The sequence below is a fragment of the Phallusia mammillata genome, chromosome 7, assembly GCF_965637545.1.
Source record: "Phallusia mammillata chromosome 7, kaPhaMamm4.hap1.1, whole genome shotgun sequence".
NCBI lineage: Eukaryota > Metazoa > Chordata > Ascidiacea > Phlebobranchia > Ascidiidae > Phallusia > Phallusia mammillata.
Window position 1 is genome coordinate 18,137,228 of NC_137258.1, and position 18,320 is coordinate 18,155,547.

Consider the following 18,320-nt stretch of genomic DNA (forward strand, 5'->3'; position numbering starts at 1 on the left):
TTATCGTGTTCTTGCATGCATTTCTGTTTTGGGTGTTTTAAAAATTCGAAAAATGGTTTTGTGTGGGTTTTCGTTGGACTATTTCAGTTTCAAACTGGTTTGGGTCGGTTTCTGCCTCCTATCGAACCTCCAAACCGGTTCAAAAAGAATTTAAACAAAAACTAAATTCTGATTCGATAAAATCTAAAGCAAAATATTGGGGCAAAAATCCACCATGGACCTCATTTTACTTGAATCTTTTGTAGCCCGTTTTTGGGTTTTGACATTTTTGATCTTTTTAGAAAAATAGGTGTTTTTTCCTCAAAATGTTAGATTTTTAATCTGGATTACGGTAGGTTTTTTTCGACCAGCTGTTGTCAAATTCTTTTTCGGGGACTTTTGTAGGGGATTTCCCTTTTGTTATAGTTGTTTTTTTTAAAGTTTTTTGTTATTTTGTTGCACTGCTATCCTATACTTTGGTTGAATTTAATTTTCGTCAGGATCAGTGATCGTTTGTTAAAAAAATGGAATTCAAGATATTGAGTTCGTGGGATGGCGATGAAGTTTCCCACTCTCCAGTTGAGATGAAACTTACAGAAACATCTGTAGGTCTAAGACTTGCAATATCGGCGCCATTTTTTGATGATCCGGCACCGTCAGGCAAAGCAGGAGATCCCATGTGGATGTTGTGGGAATACGAAGGCAAGTTTGTTAATTGAAAATACTCGAGCCAGTTGTAATATAAAAAAAATAAAGGCAAAAATTGTTGGTTGTCAAAAATCATAAAATTGCATACACGTTGAAAAAAAGGTCACCAGTCCAGTACCTATAAAAAGTTTACACATTTCAAAGTAATTTTTCAAAGAATCTTTTGTTTGCAGTGGTTGAATTGTTTTTTCTCAACTCCAAAAGTGGCGAGTATCTTGAATTGGAATATGGCCCGTAAGTATAGATATCATAATAACAATAAAGAAAAGGTTACAGCAAAAATGCCCTTGTCAGTGCTTTAAGCAAGTGGTGCATTTAACTTTGTGTCCTTTTTTAACAAACTTTTTATGTCATGATTATCAAGTTCAAATACTCTTGTATATCCAGTCTGTTTTAAATTTTGTACCTCCTATTGTGGTTAGACAGAATTCTGTGTAAAACCACTCTATGGTGTGATTGATAGTGATGGGATGATACCAGGTTTTGAAGCGAGTACCGATACAGAGTACAAGTACCACATGTATACACCTTCGATCCTGAGTACGATTACCGAGTACTTAAGTGTAGTGTTGTACTTAGTTGTACATCACTGGCTAATTTATCTGCCATGATCGGGGTACAGGCGTGCACACACACATGCCGAAAAATGTAATCACATGATAGTGAAAACAATATACGTAAAGTGGCGGAATTCTTTTCCAATATTGTGCTGTCCAAAGCAAATATTGGCATAAAGTTGCCCGTATTCTTATGGTGTAAATCGGCCTTCGGTACTCGCACATTGGTATCGAAAACTGAGACAAAATATTTCGATATCGAGTACGAGTATCGATACAACTGAAATAGTTTGATACCAAGTACCGGGTACTCGTCCCATCACTAGTGATTGAAACAATTTATTGCAATTAAAGATTTGTTTTCAGACATGGTCAGCATTTAGGGTTGCTTTTTAAAAAATGGAGAGATTTTTGGAAGAAGAATTTGCCATTAGACTTTAGTGCATCAATAAACAGAAAAGACAACACATGGTCTGGCTCAGCTCTAATACCATGGGACTATCTTCCTCTTGGTGTGGACAAATTTAATGCTTATGCTATACATGGATGTGGCGATGAAAGGCAATATGAAGCACTCTTTCATGTTCCAAAATCAAAGTTCTCTGAGCCCGATTTGTAAGTTATACACACTGTACAGATAAAAGTATATTGTATGAAGGAATCAGAATGTGATTATAAAACCACAGTAGAATGCTTTATTGCCCACTCTGTTATGCCACAGAAGTCATTGTTAAAATTTAAATCAAACAGATGTACTGTAATGTTTGTTATCATAAAGGATTTAAGCCAAAAAGATGATTAACAGCAATATTTTTTATGCTATAAAGTAAATATATTTTACTTATTTCAACATTTAAATTGTATGTGAACTGTTGTGTAAAAGCAGTGGTTAATTTGACTGCTATTTTAGCTTTAACTGTTTTTTTTCTTTCATACTTCACAGTCATAAGCTGGAATATTTTGGAGACATAGATGTTGCAAACAAATTTCCTAATGGTGTTTGGACAAAATCTGCATCATCTATCTGGAACACCGAGACATAATTCCAGGATGTGATTTACTTTTATCATTATTACTGAATATGTGCAATACTGAAATGTAGCAAAATAGATTAAGCCCAAGGTTCTCAAACTTTTTCCTGTTATATACCCCTTTGCATGTTACGAAGGAACCACAAAACTGCCCGATTAACCAGACTGCATTTAACCAACATATATTCCAACAACTTTTAGGCAATGGTTTGGAATTTGCCAAACCGTCCCAATTAACTGAATTTCCCCAGTAACCTGCTTGCATTTAACCAGTTGGTCAGCAAATGACCGGTTCGATCTGCTTTTTAATGCACTTATCCTGTATAACCACAATATTTTTACTTACTAATATGCACCTAAAGCATAATAAATTTTCCTTACGTTTGAGAACTTCTGGACTAAAATCTTTAAATCTTTCTACCTAATGGCTCAGCAATTAAAAGAAATTGCATGATAAATTTTATTGAAAGAATATAATTTTTTCATAAAAAACATTGTGCTTGCAGAATTTACATTCAGGAGGTTTGTAGAAAAAAAACAGTGGCTACACTATGCATACAAAAAATGTGAAGCAATCTCTGGGACAAATTAAACAAAATCACAAAGCTGTAGTTTACATTAAAAAGCATTTTAACATTAAAAAATATTCCTGTGTCTTGCCAACAGTAAGTTGTATTTTCCATTTGCGGAAATAATACCAGTCATAACAAAATTTTAGACACAAAACTACATAACAGCAATTTTACTGCATTATTATTATTGTTGTAAATGGAACAAAGTTGTCATCTCCACTTTGGCTCACTTGCTCGCACTTTCTTGAGTTTTTTATCCTGTTTTTTCATCAAACTTGCTGCAGCTGTTGTGATAAAGAATAGTCATACTATGTTTAATATCATTTCAAGTTTCGACACTTACACTATCAAGGGACTAATCAGCATAAATGAGCAGGGGATACTACAGTTTTAGATGTGAGTGATACCAAATAAAATTTAAAAAGAAAGAGATCTCAGTAGTGCTCAAATGCAATTAACCCCATTTTGTAAAGTGGCACACATCTGTAACATTGAAAAGCTATCTTTGTAAACTAACTTGTACATTTCTTTGAAGATAAATAGGTCATAGTGTAGCAAATGTTTAGTAGTTGCAAATAAACATGTTAGACCGGATTTTTACTACCTGACGGTTTTCACATCATTTTGGTAGGAAAAAATAATTTGACACTAGTTGGACGAAACTTTGACCTAATATGGAACCTGGTGGACGAAAAATTTTCTCAGTATTTTAAAACAATTATTACAAAATTTTGCTTTCATCCAGACTATTTTATCTTTCTATTCCTACCTTTGTTTTGTTTTTCCAAATTTCCTCCCATCTCACTCAGCCCCTGCAGTCGATCCTGAAGCTGACGACACAACTCCTCTGCGTTGTCTGAAATCGCCGCTTTCACAAACTTGTCACGTGCCCGCTCCCTGGTGATGATGTCATCCACGTCACGATCCATCACGTCATCACTGCGGCAAAAATCAAAATATTGATTCTTAGAGTATAAGATACTTTGGGAAAAGGCATTAAAAGGCAGGTATTTCGATTTTAAAACAAATTGGGTGATGGAGAAAAAATGTTTATGCCACAATTTAATGTTATCGTAACGTTCTGATCTTTCCCACTGCTAAACCTGTCAAAAAGCAAACGCGTGTCTTTGATTTTTATGGGAAGTTTTGGGTGAATACAAATTCGTAATCTTTCCACAAAAACCATACATAAAACTGTAAGTTCCCACATAAAAAGGGACAATAATAACCGAAGATAGGTTCTCCTTAGGAAAACTCACAAAAAGATAAACCACTTACTTGTCCGGTACATAGTGACGTGGCTCGTTTTCCTTCGTGGGAATAAGACTAGCGTCTCCAGCTGCCAGTAAAATACTGACTGGGGAGGGCGCACGACCACCCTCGTGACCCCCGAATCTTCTTGAACCGTGCTTTTTTGGTGATGACGTCACTGGGTGACCTGAAAACGACAGAATGACGTAAATGTAACCATGTTTGTAACAGCTATAGTTCCCATAAGGAGATCGTTGTATAAGCACCTTTCGGAGATTTTTCGCGCAAATTGTCGTCGCTGTACATTGTTGTGCTGACACCTAGTGGATCCGAGTGCGTGGATGTGACGTCAGACTGCATCAGAACGACAGGAAGATCGGAACTGAAGCAAAAACAAAATCATATTCTTAAACATAAGCTACTTTTTTAGCACTTTCTTTAAGACTCTTACCTCTCATCTGCTGATGACATCGCTTTCCGTCTCCGATGTTTTCGTCTTTCCCCTTTGTGACGTTTTTCTCTCGCAGCTGGAAGTGACGTAGAAACTTCTCTCGAAGCGATTTGGTCGCGAACTTCGGAGAGAAGCTGAAAGAAAATGATAATGATAATACAAACAGTCGATTTCTTGTTTGTCGTTTTGCGATCAACTGATTATTCTCCACCTTTATAAATCAACCAGTCTGCTTATAAGATAAGATGACCTACCTTAAAAATGTCGTTGGTTGTGACATTTTCTCTGTTGCTTGGTGGGCCGTCACCTGAAAAGTAAACAGAAAAGTTACAATGTAATCCCGAAATATACACCACAGCTTTAAAGACTAACTGCTTAAAAGACTGTTTTATTGATTAGATCAATTTACACAGCTGCTGAATTATACCTCACAGCTAAAATTGAAACTACGTTAACAGATTTAAGTAAAAAAATACCTTCTGCAAAATGATCACGTGACGGCATGGGCTGTTGCGCCTGCTCGCGGGTTGTCATTGAAGACAAGACACGGATGAGTGCGTTTTGGAGAGTCGCATTTTCATTGGTCGGCGCTGAAGCAAGTCTGGTACCTAGTTGTTGATCAATAGTCTATAAAAAAAAATACAACTCACATAAAAATGGACGTTTTTTTTCGTACAATAAAAGTCATGAGGTTCATACAAAACTTTTTTACGGATTATTTGCAAAGGTATTCCACACAATGATTTCAACTTAAACGAGGGCATGGAGTTTTTGGATTAAACTTGCAAATTTGTAGACATACAAAACTTAATAGACAATACTTTCAAATGTTTTTATTGGCCTCTTTCTATGTCTATGACAATACTTATACCAGAACATTTGGGAAGCACCTCATGTCAGTGATTCCAAAAATTTTACCTAGCGAATAATGTTCGCGCAACAACTATATGTAGAAATATGCTGCAATCAACAACTATCATTAATAGAGCATTTAACCTTTAACCCCTTTTGTGTCATCAAATAGTTTTTGTATGTATTTCTTAACTATTGTCCACTAATTGTGCTTGTGTGAAAGGCATTCGCGTACCACAGTTTGGGAAACCAACGTTTCAATGAATCTGACAACTGGCTTAACTCAATTTCAAGCATTACAACGTGGTTGCTCACAGGTTGCATTGCAGGACCAGGCTTTTTCCTATCCAGCATCTGTAATCCTCTCTTGATCCTCCCTTGTGATAATTCCTCTTCCTGTTTGTCTATGACGACTTGAGCTTCGGCGTTTCTCTCCGCTGCTTTCTCCAGCGCCTTCTGGAGTCGGTCGGAAGCCAGCTTGTAACTAATGCAACAACGAAATTACATTGGATAAAAAAACTGTTATTTGATAAAAGAAGATATAGTGGAATGGGGAGGAATATAACGGCCCAAATAAATAGACGTAAAAAGTGTAATGCTTATTTATTTAAACGTTGCTGTGCACCTTTTTTATCCAGCGTTTTTAAGCGACACTTGTTTCGCAGCTTTTGCCAATCTTTTATTTTCGCAGCTTCTATCAAAAGTGGTTATAAACGGGTGTAACTGATGTGGCCCCTCATATCACTGATGATGGCATAAGCATTTCCCGAAACGTTTGAATAGAGAAGCATGTCACTTGTACGTGTATTTGGCCTGTAATATTTGTCATTAAATCTATACACAGATCCGTGTATAGTATTCCAAAATAAGTGGGGTTGTTGTAGTTTTACAATTTTAAAACGTATGATGCGGAATAAAACGGCCTCAATTGACGGAAAAGGCGACATGATTTCTTGTTCAGGTATTTTGGCAAACGTTCATGCCATCGTCAGTGATATAAAGTAACATCAGTCAAACCCCTTTATTTACACTTAACTCGCATAAAACCATTGATAAAAAGGTGAGAAGCAGTGAAGCAATTTTATAATCCTTAATTTTGTACCCTTTTTCGTTCTTAGTCTTTTTCCTTAGTTCAGCATTGACATCATGCAGATTTGCAGACAGAAATTCGATTTTTTTTTCATCATTTGCAATTTCCTTCTTCAATTTTTTGTTGTCTCGTTCCAGACTTTCAACTCTTTATAAAACATAAAATGAAATTGTAAAATTAAAATTGGTGGATTAAAATTCGCTCCCGTGCAATACAACACATTTATAAATTTCTGAATGTCTTTTAACAAAAGCTTTAGACATTTATATAAAAAGTTATACTAACAAAAAACGTAGTATCAGTTGCCCTTACTCACTGGTCATAAACTTTCGTGACTTCACTTTGCAAGGAGTCAATCACTGCTCTTTTATCTGTGAGTTCCTTCTGCATTACAGCTGCTATCTTTGCTGCTTTCCCATCAACGTTCTTGATCGTGTATAGGGTGTCCTGTGATAAACAACAGTTCACAAAATACGAAGACAGATCCAAACAACGAGCTTTATGCTAGGCTAGGTACCGAGCATCATAACATTATTGAAACTTTCAAAAAACAGGGGTGTGCAACTATGGCCACTGAAGGGCCCCCAATTCAATCAACCAATTAGACCGCAGGAGCACCTTTGTTAAACACAACTTTACTCTGTTGCAACACAAACACGCTTATGGTAAGTTAACAGCTGCCTGTAAAATTCGCTAGTAATTCCAGCTGCATTGTCAAGTTTGTTTTGAAAAATAAAACGGTTTCGGCCTTGCACCTTGAGGTTCTGGACCCCAATTTCAGGTATACTTACAAATCTGCCATTGTATCAACATTATAATGTTTTAGGTACTGACTGGTTACCTGTGCTTCTTGTAGGTCTCTTTTCTTGTGTCTCAGCTCGCGTTTCAGTTTTTCCACTTCGTTGTCGTATTGACCGTGCAAAAGTTTCAATCTTTTGGATAAAGCGTCACGTTCTTCGATCAAATGACCAACCTGTAATTTAAACAGCATTGTGAAAATGTTTGTCGGGTGTTCCTAGTTTCTCACACAGATTGTTCATTTTACATTTAACTGTAATTAGCCCGGTAATGTGGCCATAGTTTTTAGTCACTTTTGTGACCAGTTTATAAGCTAGGTAAAAACTGTGGCTAAAAACAATTGCAAAAAGCGCATTGTAAAAATCAATAAATTTATGACGACTAGCATTTGAAGGCGCCAAAAAAAATTCAGGCTGAAAATTTTGCTCAAAATTTTAGCTACAACTAATATAGCCGAAGATTTTGTTTCCATTGGAAAATTGACAGCCACATAAACATAAACAAAACACAATAATCTCGACAAAGTCATTTGTTTAATTCAAAACACTTGACAAACCTGAAATCTTGCCTCCGTCAATTCTTCATACATCTCATCTCTTCCTTTAACGATCCTCTGAACCTCCTTTTCAATTCCTCGTATGTCATCCGCTATCTTCCCTTTCTCTTGAACGAGATCGGAGATGCGAGTTTCGTAATCCTCCAACATTTCATCTTTCTCCTTGAGCTTTTTGGAAAGGTTTTCTAGCTCTTTTGTCTTCTCCTGATAAGTAATCACAATAAGAAAAGGTATTTACTTTAAAATCTGGACAAAGTCAGAGAGTCGGGTTCGGGCCTGACTTTACACTTGACATCATTTGTGTCACAACTTCATCAACTTTCGGGCCTAATATTTTTGATTAAAAGTCGACCAATTTCGGGTCTGCTTACAAACTGTGCAATGGTCAGGTCTGAGATACCATTCTAATGTTTATTTTTAAGGGCCACGTAAAAGAAAATATGATTTTCCTCATTTATTTTAGTTTTAACAACTTAGATAAAAATTGTACTAGTAGATTTTTTTGTTTGTGACTAAATACAAAACACTCTTTATTCAAAAAACGGCATTATTAGCGGAGTAAACCGATATGTTTTTAGTTTATTTCATTTATCAGTAGGCGAACAACCTTTTTCGCCTTAACCCAAAACCTTGTGGCCAAAGGTGATTGCACAAACCACTCGGTCAACTAGGCAAAAAAGTTCATGGGCGCCTAATTAAGTTGTAAAGTAACTCGTAATGAAACAATTACCGGCCACAAACGATCAAAAAAGGAACAGACTGTGCTCTCGTGATCGAACAAAAGTGTCTGGTTTTAGGTTATTTCACTTTCTAACTCGCTTTCTTTCTGAACATTTTATCCGTGAAAAAAGTATCCATAAAGCAGTCACATCCCACCTTAAGCTGCATAGCATTATCCCTTCTTTCATCCTCACTCTTTACAGCTTCTTTGCCGATTTTTGTCGCCTCCTGATTTTTCGTCTCCAGCTGCTGACGTAGTTGCCTAGCAACGCGATCCCGATCGTCTGCCACCAAGTGGGCACGATCCAAATCGGCTTTCGTGTTGCGAAGTTGTGTAGATAATTCGTTGTTTTCACGTGTCAGGCTAGAACAAAAATAGAGGCATAGGTTGAAAAGACAGATCTTTCCATAACATTTTTTTACTAAAATTTACTTTTTACCCAGGCTTAGTAAATTGTATTAAAGTCTCTTGAGGCATATATGTTCCGTGCAGACTAAAAATCGTACGTTTGCTAATGTTAGTTAATCTGGCCCTAATGCACAGACGGTATGTGGTTGAAATTTTGATGCCCAGAAAACATTGCAGTTTTTGCCCTTCGCTGTCGTATTTTTAAACACTATTTTTCGGCTACGGAGTGTATTTTCTGAATACTTTATGGCGAACGCTGAACAGTAAGAGACAGTAGGACGACGGTGAGATTTGACCCCGCGGAATTGAAAAACATGGGGTTTGTGGCAATTGATAAAATACCTGCGGACTTTTTCGTCGGCGGTTTTTCTGGCTTCTGTTGCTTCGATCAATTTGCGATCACTCAAACTAAGTTGCGTGGTCAGGCGCTCCACCTAGTGATGGTAAAAAAGATACTTAACATTAAATTAAACAATTAAGTAGTTTACACCTAGTGGAAAAAAGATACTGTATAATGAGTTAAGCAGTGGCTTAATTATGTGGTTCCCAATCTTTACAGACGAATTCCTCCTTCAACAATTAAAAACATTTTTATTTTTCCCCAATAGACTACGTAGCAACGGTAAACCATACAAATCATTGTAAATTGGGTCTTTAATTAACTTCGAACCACATGTACAAATTAAAGTAAATTCCTCCCCACAAGTTTTAAAGTTCCTCGCCGGTTGGGATCCACTGGGTTAATCCAACATATGATATTTGTACAAGTGATTCATAAATAGACACGTTAGCATTGATATTGGCAACGATATTATGTGTGTCAAGCACATATCTTTTGGCACTAAAAAATCCTTATGTAGCCACATATACCGTGTTTATTTAAACAAGCTATTCTTTCACCGAATAACAAACACGTGTTCTTAATAGGAAAAAAATACAAAATAAGGCCAAGAAAAAGCTTGTAACAAGGGGTTATCACCTGTTGATCCTTGTCTTGAATCATCTGCATAGCTCCAGTCCTTTCCACACATTTATCTGATATCTGTCTTTCCATCGCTTCAACCGACGACTTCGCTCTAGCCAACTCCTCGCGAAGTTTAGCATTGTCTCGTGTGATTTCAGAAATCCGTTCCTCGTCCTGAAAATACATTTCATTTTTAGGTGTCAGTTTAATTTAAAACAAACGTTTAACGAATTTGACCTTCCGAAACGTCTTCTTTTAAATACTTTGAAACGTTCTGTGTAAATACAGAATTTCCTAACTCGGCTAACAGACGGAAATGTATAGACGCGTACGTTTAAAAGCACATGTGAGTTTTAAACTTAATGCGATTAACCGGAATTTGCTATTATCCATCATTTGGTATAACAGTAATCCCAGTACCAAGGTTTTTCACTTCTGCGTGAGATACTTGACTTCCTAATGACCTTTCAATTTGACTTGTGTTTATCAGTGGTTCATAAAGTGGGTGCCAAACTACTACAAAAAAATTCGAAGTTGATCAACTCATGTCAGTGTACCCGTCTAAAAAAACTCATTTATTCATTTAGTGAAGCGTTGTAAAATCAACAAGCCGTTAAGATGGTGGTACAGACAAACCATTGTGTATATGAGTGGTTCTCAAACTTTTTTGACCGCGACCCAAATCTGAGTTGTATGAACATCTCACGACCCAAGCTTCAAACATCAAAAAAAAAAATTTTTTCTGATATGTATGAAAAAAGACGCAGACAGCCAGTTGTAGTGCACAGTACTATGAAACAATGATTAATTACAAACAAATGATTGATTTATTTTAGCGTGTTTCATTAAAATGAATTTTTTCCTTCATAAATCTTCAATGCACGGCTCTATTTTTCATTCAAGAGACCACTTGATATTTATATTCAGTAAAAGGTATGTGATTCGACTTTTAACTGTCCTGCTCGACAACGAGACGGACTGCAATTTCGAGGCCACGTCGTCTCCGCATAGCATGTCAAAATGGCTGCAGGCTTAACGAGGTCGATTCGTTCGACAACTGCATAACACACATCGTGGCTTTGCAGCATGATCGTTGATAGAAGTGAATCCCAAATCTAAAAATGTTTCCTTGTACGAATACTTACTCATCCTTAAACGCTAACTGTTACATCTCCAAGTTCAGTTTCGCATGATTAACTTGTCCTATTATTTCCCGTGCTACGACGTTACAATCGCCATGTGCGTGACAGTAAGGTTGGAAGCCTATTGTCGTGTGTATATATGGTAATGATTGGTTCATTTTACTGTACAACGTGGGCGAGTGAGTTGACTTTACTACTGCATTAAGTAAATTTGTTTGTGTTTACTTAATGCAGTAATAGTTCGTTTGGGCAGCGTTGAATCGCCATAGCGCGACCCATTTTTTGACCCATACTTTGAGAACCACTGGTGTATATCAATACATGGCGTTGGCTTGTCGTGCATTTTTTCACTGATAGTGACAGTAGGTAAATCAAAACCTTGAGATCCACTACGTTGCATGCCACTTTAATGGCAATTTGGCCTTTAGTCAAAATTGGCATGTAATTAAATACATAGATGTTACCTTTATTCTTTGAGCGTTTTCAGCCTCGCTAACTTCTCTAGCAAGCCTCGTGTTTAAATCTCCTCGCAGTTGAGCAGCGATTTCACGCAACCGAGAAATTTCGAGGTTCTTTTCTTCTATCTGGTTTCTGTAAAGCATCGAAAATTTTTAGCAAGTTTGCAAGCTGACGAATTCAATCCCATTTTTTTACCAGACGATGACAATAGAAAACAAAACAAAACTATATAATGGTTCACAACGACGTACAGTCGTATGCCTTAGTAAATAAAATCGATTTACATTTTTTTTTTCCTTAGGGGTAGCTTTACATACATATCAACTATGCTTATAATCTCTAAACATTTACAAGTCTAAACCATTGATACTTAACCAAAACGTCCCACTAGTGTAAGACAGAAATAAGCAGACACGACAACATGTGCACCCTCTTGAGTAATTACCTAATAGAACATCATGAAAACTTTCGACATTTGACTTGTTAAGCGGAATTTCAGTTAAGAAGTGCATGGCTTTTTCAACCAATAACAACTGAGGTATCGTAGCTTGATATAACTGCCCACCTCATTTCGTTGATCTCTTTGTTTGAATCTGTTTCTTTCAGCCAAAGATTTCGTCTCTGCTCACGCTCTGATCTCAATTCTTCCTCCACGCGATTCAGTTTCGTTTGAAGGTCGTTTATGCTGCCAAGGTCAGAGGATTGGTGGTACATTTAAATATTAGATAAGAGACACGCGTAGTGTACTTCGGTGCTGTTTTTATAAAAAGTTACACAATAAGAAGAAATTTGACCGACAAAGTGACAATCATTGCATTCCTCTCCTATAACTGGAGTCTCCTAATACAACAGTTTGTTTTTCGAAGGTCAGATTTGCAGGCGTGCAGTAATGTGGCAATTCTGTATGCCTTAGTAATCCATTTTAGCCAAATCTGTTTACATGTTTAATACTATGGCACATCTGTCAATGACAAACAGGCATTGAAGAAGATTCATAAACGTTAAATAATATGTTTATTTCATAAGCTTACAACATCGTCGACGTCAAAAAATAATTACTTGTATTGAAATACCTTTGTTTCTGTCCGTCCGTTTCCACAGTCAAATAGGCGTTGGCTTCTTTAGCAAGCCTCAAGTCACATTCAGCATTTATAAGCTTTGAGCGGAGATCATCTTTGTTTGCACTAAATCCGCTTCTCATCTGAAAAAAAGATATTGTTGCAGACCAACGTTGCTGACATCGGTTACTATTTTGCCTGTGGTGATTACTTTTCGTGTGCGCTATGTAAATTGGCAAATATCCAAGCTATGAATGAGTGTTTCGTTTAATCATTATTTATTCTATTCGATGCCGCTTTTTTTATGTAATTGCTAAATCTGGTTCTACCAAGTACTAATGCAGTCCACCAATTAAAGAACAAACATAAACATCCAAACCTCCTCAATTTGAGTGTTCATTGCAAGAATTCTGTCCTGTGCATCTGAAAGCAGCTTTTCCTGACTTGTATTCTTCTGTTGCAAGTCTTTTACTTGGTCAGAAAGTGTATTTGCCTAATACAAGTATAAAGCATGAAATAAAAGCCAAAGCATAAACAGTCTCTATGTATCTTTAAGTGAAAAGGAAAAGAAACTGATGTGATTGAAACAAGGCCTGTTTAAAGCTGTACTACTAGTTGTTTTACTGTGACTAGCAAGAGCTGGGTTACTTAAACTTTTTAAATGGTGCTACATTATTTATCAACTTAGTGCCCCCCTATTAAACTAAATTCTAATCAAGAAATGATTTCATTTATTACTGATTTTTAATTCTGTGTTTTAAGTTTTTTTTTTTTTGAAAGCCAGTCCAACAGATTGATTAAAGTTAAAAAAAAAATTTCTAAATCTAAAATTGTGGTGGTGGTTTAAACCAGTGCTCTTCAACCGGTGTGCACGGTGCACCCTAGGGTGCACCAAAATATGCATGGGGTGCACCAGTACGAAAAGGTTATACAAGGGTGCATGACAAACTTTTATTGAACCATTAATATTTGACTGTCAGGATATTAGAAAAAGGATGTAGGTTTCAAATGATGTGAACCAAGGTAAACTTTTTTAATGTTTTATTCCCGTGTCAAGTTTGATATTGTCTGCGTTACAGTCAGGTTGTATTAGGACATCGAGTTTTGGCTTTTTCTTCGGTGTTTCACAGAAAATTCGCGAACATATGCTTGGAGTATTGGTAGCAATTCAAGCAATTTTTGCAAGCTCCACTCGGTTTGATTGACATGATGATAAGCATAATGATTTTTTATATTGCTTTTATCTCAGTTAACCTTTTTAAGTAAACAGGGTGCATGAGTTCGTCACAACAACTTTAAGGGTTCACCAAGCCCAAAAAGGTTGAAGAGCACTGGTTTAAACAACCAATCTAGCTGTTGCGCCACCTGTAAGCCTTTTACACCCCTTAGTTTAGGAACTCCTGACCAACAGAAATTATGAAAAAATAAAATACCAATGTATTAGTTGATATATTAAGTGTTTATATATTAAGTGGTAATCCACCCAAAATACAAAATATCTGTACTGTTATAAGATATACAGCATACTCCTAGCAAATACAGCACAAAAACGTTTTGACAGCAGCATTCAGAGGAATTTGTTGCTTTAAAACGTCATCATATAGTGGTCAAATTAACCGCGTCCAGTAAATAGCACAAAGCAAACATTGAAAGTTTAAACACACTTACTTCATCCATGGCCCTCTGCGTATTTGCTCTGGCCTCACTTAAGGATTTCTGGTATTCCGCCTTCAAATTTTTAATAGTATCAGCAGCATCGCTATTGGCAACCATTCTCTCTGCTTCATGGGTCTGCATTGCAATAAAGAAACCACTATTTTTACTGTTTTTGGCACATAAGCAATTACAGTCAAATTAAGAATAGTTGGTTGTCTAACTGCGTAAAAATATTTTTAATATTTTTTTGAAATCATAAACCTTTCATATTGTGATGGTGTTTTAATGCACACCAGCAAATCTAACACCAAAAGTGGCCAGAAAACAACTTTTGTTGCAAGTTATAAACCAGGGGTGGGGAACCTTTTTGTTTGTGAAGGCCGCCAAACGGTTTATCGACACTCGTTTAGGCCGCACAGACTATTTGCCAGGCCAAGGACAGCGGTGTTCAAACTTTTTGACTTACAGAATGGTCGATGTGCTATTGGACTTACGGTCCAAGCTAAATAAAATTCTTCACTACATTTCCACCCTCACTACAACATTTGGGATTTTATTAATGTAGAAACGAGCTTGTTTACCAATATTAATCTAAGAGCAGCTTGTGACATCACAAACGAGTTTAAGACATTTGATTATGCGCAAACAATTGTTCTTTTGCAGCACAAGTAAGATTGTAGAACCAGACCTACGGAAATCGCTTTGTGTACCAGTACGCAACCACTTGGCTCTAGTTTGAAAACAGCTGCCCTAGAACCAATCCGCATGCGGCCTTTAGGCCACAGGTTCTTCACCCCACATGTAATAATACAAAGAACACATACCTGATTGGTGGCATTAAGTTCTGATTCCAGTTGTAAAACTCTGTTTCGCAGTGAATCAGTCTCTGCTTGTGAAGATGTTATGTAATTTTCGAGACTTCTCACAAGCACATCTGGCACAAATTCTGACACTTTTTCCACATTGCTGCAAAATAATTGAATATGTTTGGTCCGGGGTCTCAAACCTTAAGGAGCACCAGTTTTATGCTAAATACAAACTCGTTAATCGCATTGCAAAATTAGTCGCATAGAAATCACAAATCCTAATCATAGCTATTTCAAAATCCAGTTAATTGCATGAAAAGCCTAACAAATTGCTTAGCCAGGCCTAATAAAGGCAATATACCAAATCAAGCCAGTCATTTCAAACCCACTATAGGAGTTAATCAGGGGCAGACACACCATCAGAGCTTATAGGGTTCAGTGGTGAGCCCCCTAAAATGCCTAAATATGGTTTAAAAATATCACACCTGAAAAGACAAATAATCTTGACATGTTTGAGTTAAATAATAAAATCTTGTTTCTTTATAGTTTTGTCATACATAATAGGCAAAATACCTGAATGATTGTGAGTGGTTTCTGCTTTCCTTTTGCAGGGCAGACGAAAGAATTGTTCTTACATTAGCCAGTGCTTGGTCACTAGCTTGAGTTTTGTTTTGCATTATCTCCATTCTTTCATGGGCATCCAGTAGCGCTTGCTCTTGCAGTTGATTTGAAGCAGCCAATTCCTTTAGGGTGCTCTAAAAAGGCCACGGGAAAAAATGAAACCTCTAAACTAATAGAATTGGTACCGAAAAAGATCCAATGGTTTGATAATAAAGTATCATGTTAAGTTTCATTATATTGCTTACAGCTTTTTGCAACCACATACCTGTAATTTTTGGATCATTTCTTCTTGTTCATGCATTTCATGGTGCCTCAAGTCAAGCAGTTGTTTTCTTCCAGCAACAGTGTCTTGCAGTTTTTTCTGTAGTTGTTCGATAGCACTTCGAAACTGTTCTTTCTGTTTACCCATCAACTCTTTCGTTTCTTCTAGTTTTTGAGTAAGATAGTCCACTTGAATCTTTTGAAAATATTTTATGTAGTTTAGATGCTACTACACTACACAAAATAAATAGACACATACATCAATTTTGAAAACTTAGACACCTTCAATGGTGAAAATAACGGCTCAAATAGACATAAAAAGCGACACACTTTATATTTCAAACATTTTGGCAAATGCTCATGCCATCATCAGTGATTAAACTTATGAACAGATATTTATATAGTGTTCCATGGACACCTTTACTTGTAATTTGCCTTGTATTAATGTATATCTAAAGGACTATAATTTAGGTGTCTGTACACTGTACATACCATACAGTGATGCGAAATACTGCACAAAAAACACAAAAATTAAGATGTGTAATTTTGATGCCAAACCTGAGAGTCCTGTAGGGCATTTTCCAAGTGAATTTTGGTGTTAGTCAGATCTGCCATCTCACTAGGACCAGGTCCCAAGTTTAAAACTCTAGGAAGCTCACTCATGTGTTTATAAGAAGAGGGGTCAGTAACATTATTGTTGCTGTTGAGGTTTCTACTGGGCTGAATGGGTTGAAATGTTATCGAGGGTGTTGGTTTATATTTTTCTGATGAATATGGCTCATCTCTTGGTGATTCATAGGGCGCATCAAATGCTGATGGATTTCTTGCTAGTAGATTTGTAATGTCATCTGTAAAAGAGCAGTGCAATGAGACAATGGCACTCAATTTGTCGCAAAATCTGACTATTCCTGTAAGTCCCATTAACTAATATTAACTACAGAGTCAAACCACTTGCCATGTGGGTTTAGTTCTGGTTCAGGTTTAATACTTATTGTTTTTAGGAATTAGTATTTAGTTTGGGTTTAAAAACATATCTATTTGCAGCTTTATGTTTTGTTACAATTGGGGCAAACTATCCGGTCCAATCTGGTTTGTGGTTTAAATTTTTTTTTGTTTAATTTTAAAATCTATCCATTATCTGGATTGCTTCAAACTACAAAATGAATTTTGCCGCACACTACGCAACACTTTATAATTCGTCATTTTTGATACAATCTATAGCTGTTAGCCCATGTATCCTTCAGTACATTGTTCTGAAATCAATAAGTTTTGTGTTGTCAATCACAAAAAAAATATTGGCTGCATTGTTACTGGTTTGGTTCAGGTTCAACGCCAAACAAAATATAGGATTCAACTCAACTGCGGTTCAGGTTTTTAAGAAAATGTAATTTACAGCTCAGGTTTAAAAAAAAATTAACTGCTTAAACTGGTTTATGGGTTCAGGGTCGGTTCTGGTTCAACTCTCTAATATTTACAGTTACATTGCTCAAAAACATAGTGACACGATTCCATTAAAACAATCACCAAGTGAACAAATGGAAACTAAACAACATTAGTAAGCCAGAAAATGCAAAAAAAGTGAAATGTGTATAATCCAGTCTGCAGAGTATGGCAGCTGCACGCATGATTTTTTTTAAACAAATTTTTTTGCACACCAATTTTTGGGGTTTGCACGCGTACATTTCACAAAAGGCGTCTAAATGGGCTGTGTTGACCTCTTTTACTTGATTTGCACCCGCTGAAATTGGTCTTGCACGCAAACTTCAGGGTCATGCACGCGCGCACGCGGGACTCATAGGTCCTGCACGCGCGAGATCTCGTCGGGAACTGCCATGTTCTGCAGACTGGTGTATAATTGATCATGACATGCTGTAGCTAGAACATAAGACAGTCACTTTATTGCAAAATATTATAAACCTACTTTGCTTTGGATTTGTTGCACCAAGTTTGGCCCCTTCCTCAAACAACCTTTTGATTTTTTCATCATAATCAATAGTTGTCATAATGGACAAAGTTAGGCAAACGAATTTCTAATTAACCCGTTACAAATTTGTCATTAATAAAGACATCTGGTTCTGCACTTTATAACTTTTCATATTACATTTTATAATATGAATATAAACATCATGCGGAAAAGTTTCCAAAAATTCACCGAATAATAAAACGAACTAATTGTCAGACTAAAAATTGATTGTTAAACAGATTCCAGTTAAATATCAGTTTCCACTACAAAACCGTTTCACTAACTGCAGTATTTCGTTACCACCAAAACAGCAGAGCAGCAGAGCAAATTAAATGTTTGCCAAACGAAGCGTCCCAACCAACAGATTTACAATCCATTAAAAAAACGAACTGTTGACATTTAACGCATCGTTAGGT

At 36.5% G+C, this 18,320-nt stretch overlaps 2 protein-coding genes across 2 annotated transcripts; one reads left to right on the plus strand and one right to left on the minus strand.

Annotated features, from left to right (window-relative positions):
• The first annotated feature begins 416 nt into the window (after positions 1-416).
• On the plus strand, positions 417-3,170 carry LOC145238336 (UPF0462 protein C4orf33 homolog). Its single transcript, XM_080101470.1, has 4 exons — positions 417-681; positions 861-921; positions 1,611-1,859; positions 2,188-3,170. Exons 1-4 carry the CDS (start codon positions 504-506, stop codon positions 2,285-2,287), a joined length of 588 nt encoding a protein of 195 aa, XP_079957596.1. The 5' UTR covers positions 417-503; the 3' UTR covers positions 2,288-3,170.
• Positions 2,722-18,248, minus strand: LOC145238335 (coiled-coil domain-containing protein 158-like). The gene is made up of 25 exons (XM_080101469.1): positions 17,863-18,248; positions 16,500-16,789; positions 15,946-16,137; positions 15,633-15,814; positions 15,078-15,219; positions 14,266-14,388; positions 12,977-13,090; positions 12,613-12,740; positions 12,105-12,224; positions 11,545-11,671; positions 9,954-10,112; positions 9,317-9,408; positions 8,722-8,929; positions 7,846-8,049; positions 7,333-7,464; positions 6,808-6,938; positions 6,504-6,638; positions 5,717-5,885; positions 5,026-5,176; positions 4,804-4,856; positions 4,550-4,683; positions 4,365-4,480; positions 4,126-4,285; positions 3,617-3,786; positions 2,722-3,131 (listed from the first exon to the last, which is right to left on the minus strand). The coding sequence occupies exons 1-25, from the start codon at positions 17,942-17,944 to the stop codon at positions 3,058-3,060; spliced, it is 3,588 nt and encodes a 1,195-aa protein (XP_079957595.1). The 5' UTR covers positions 17,945-18,248; the 3' UTR covers positions 2,722-3,057.
• Positions 18,249-18,320: the final 72 nt, after the last annotated feature.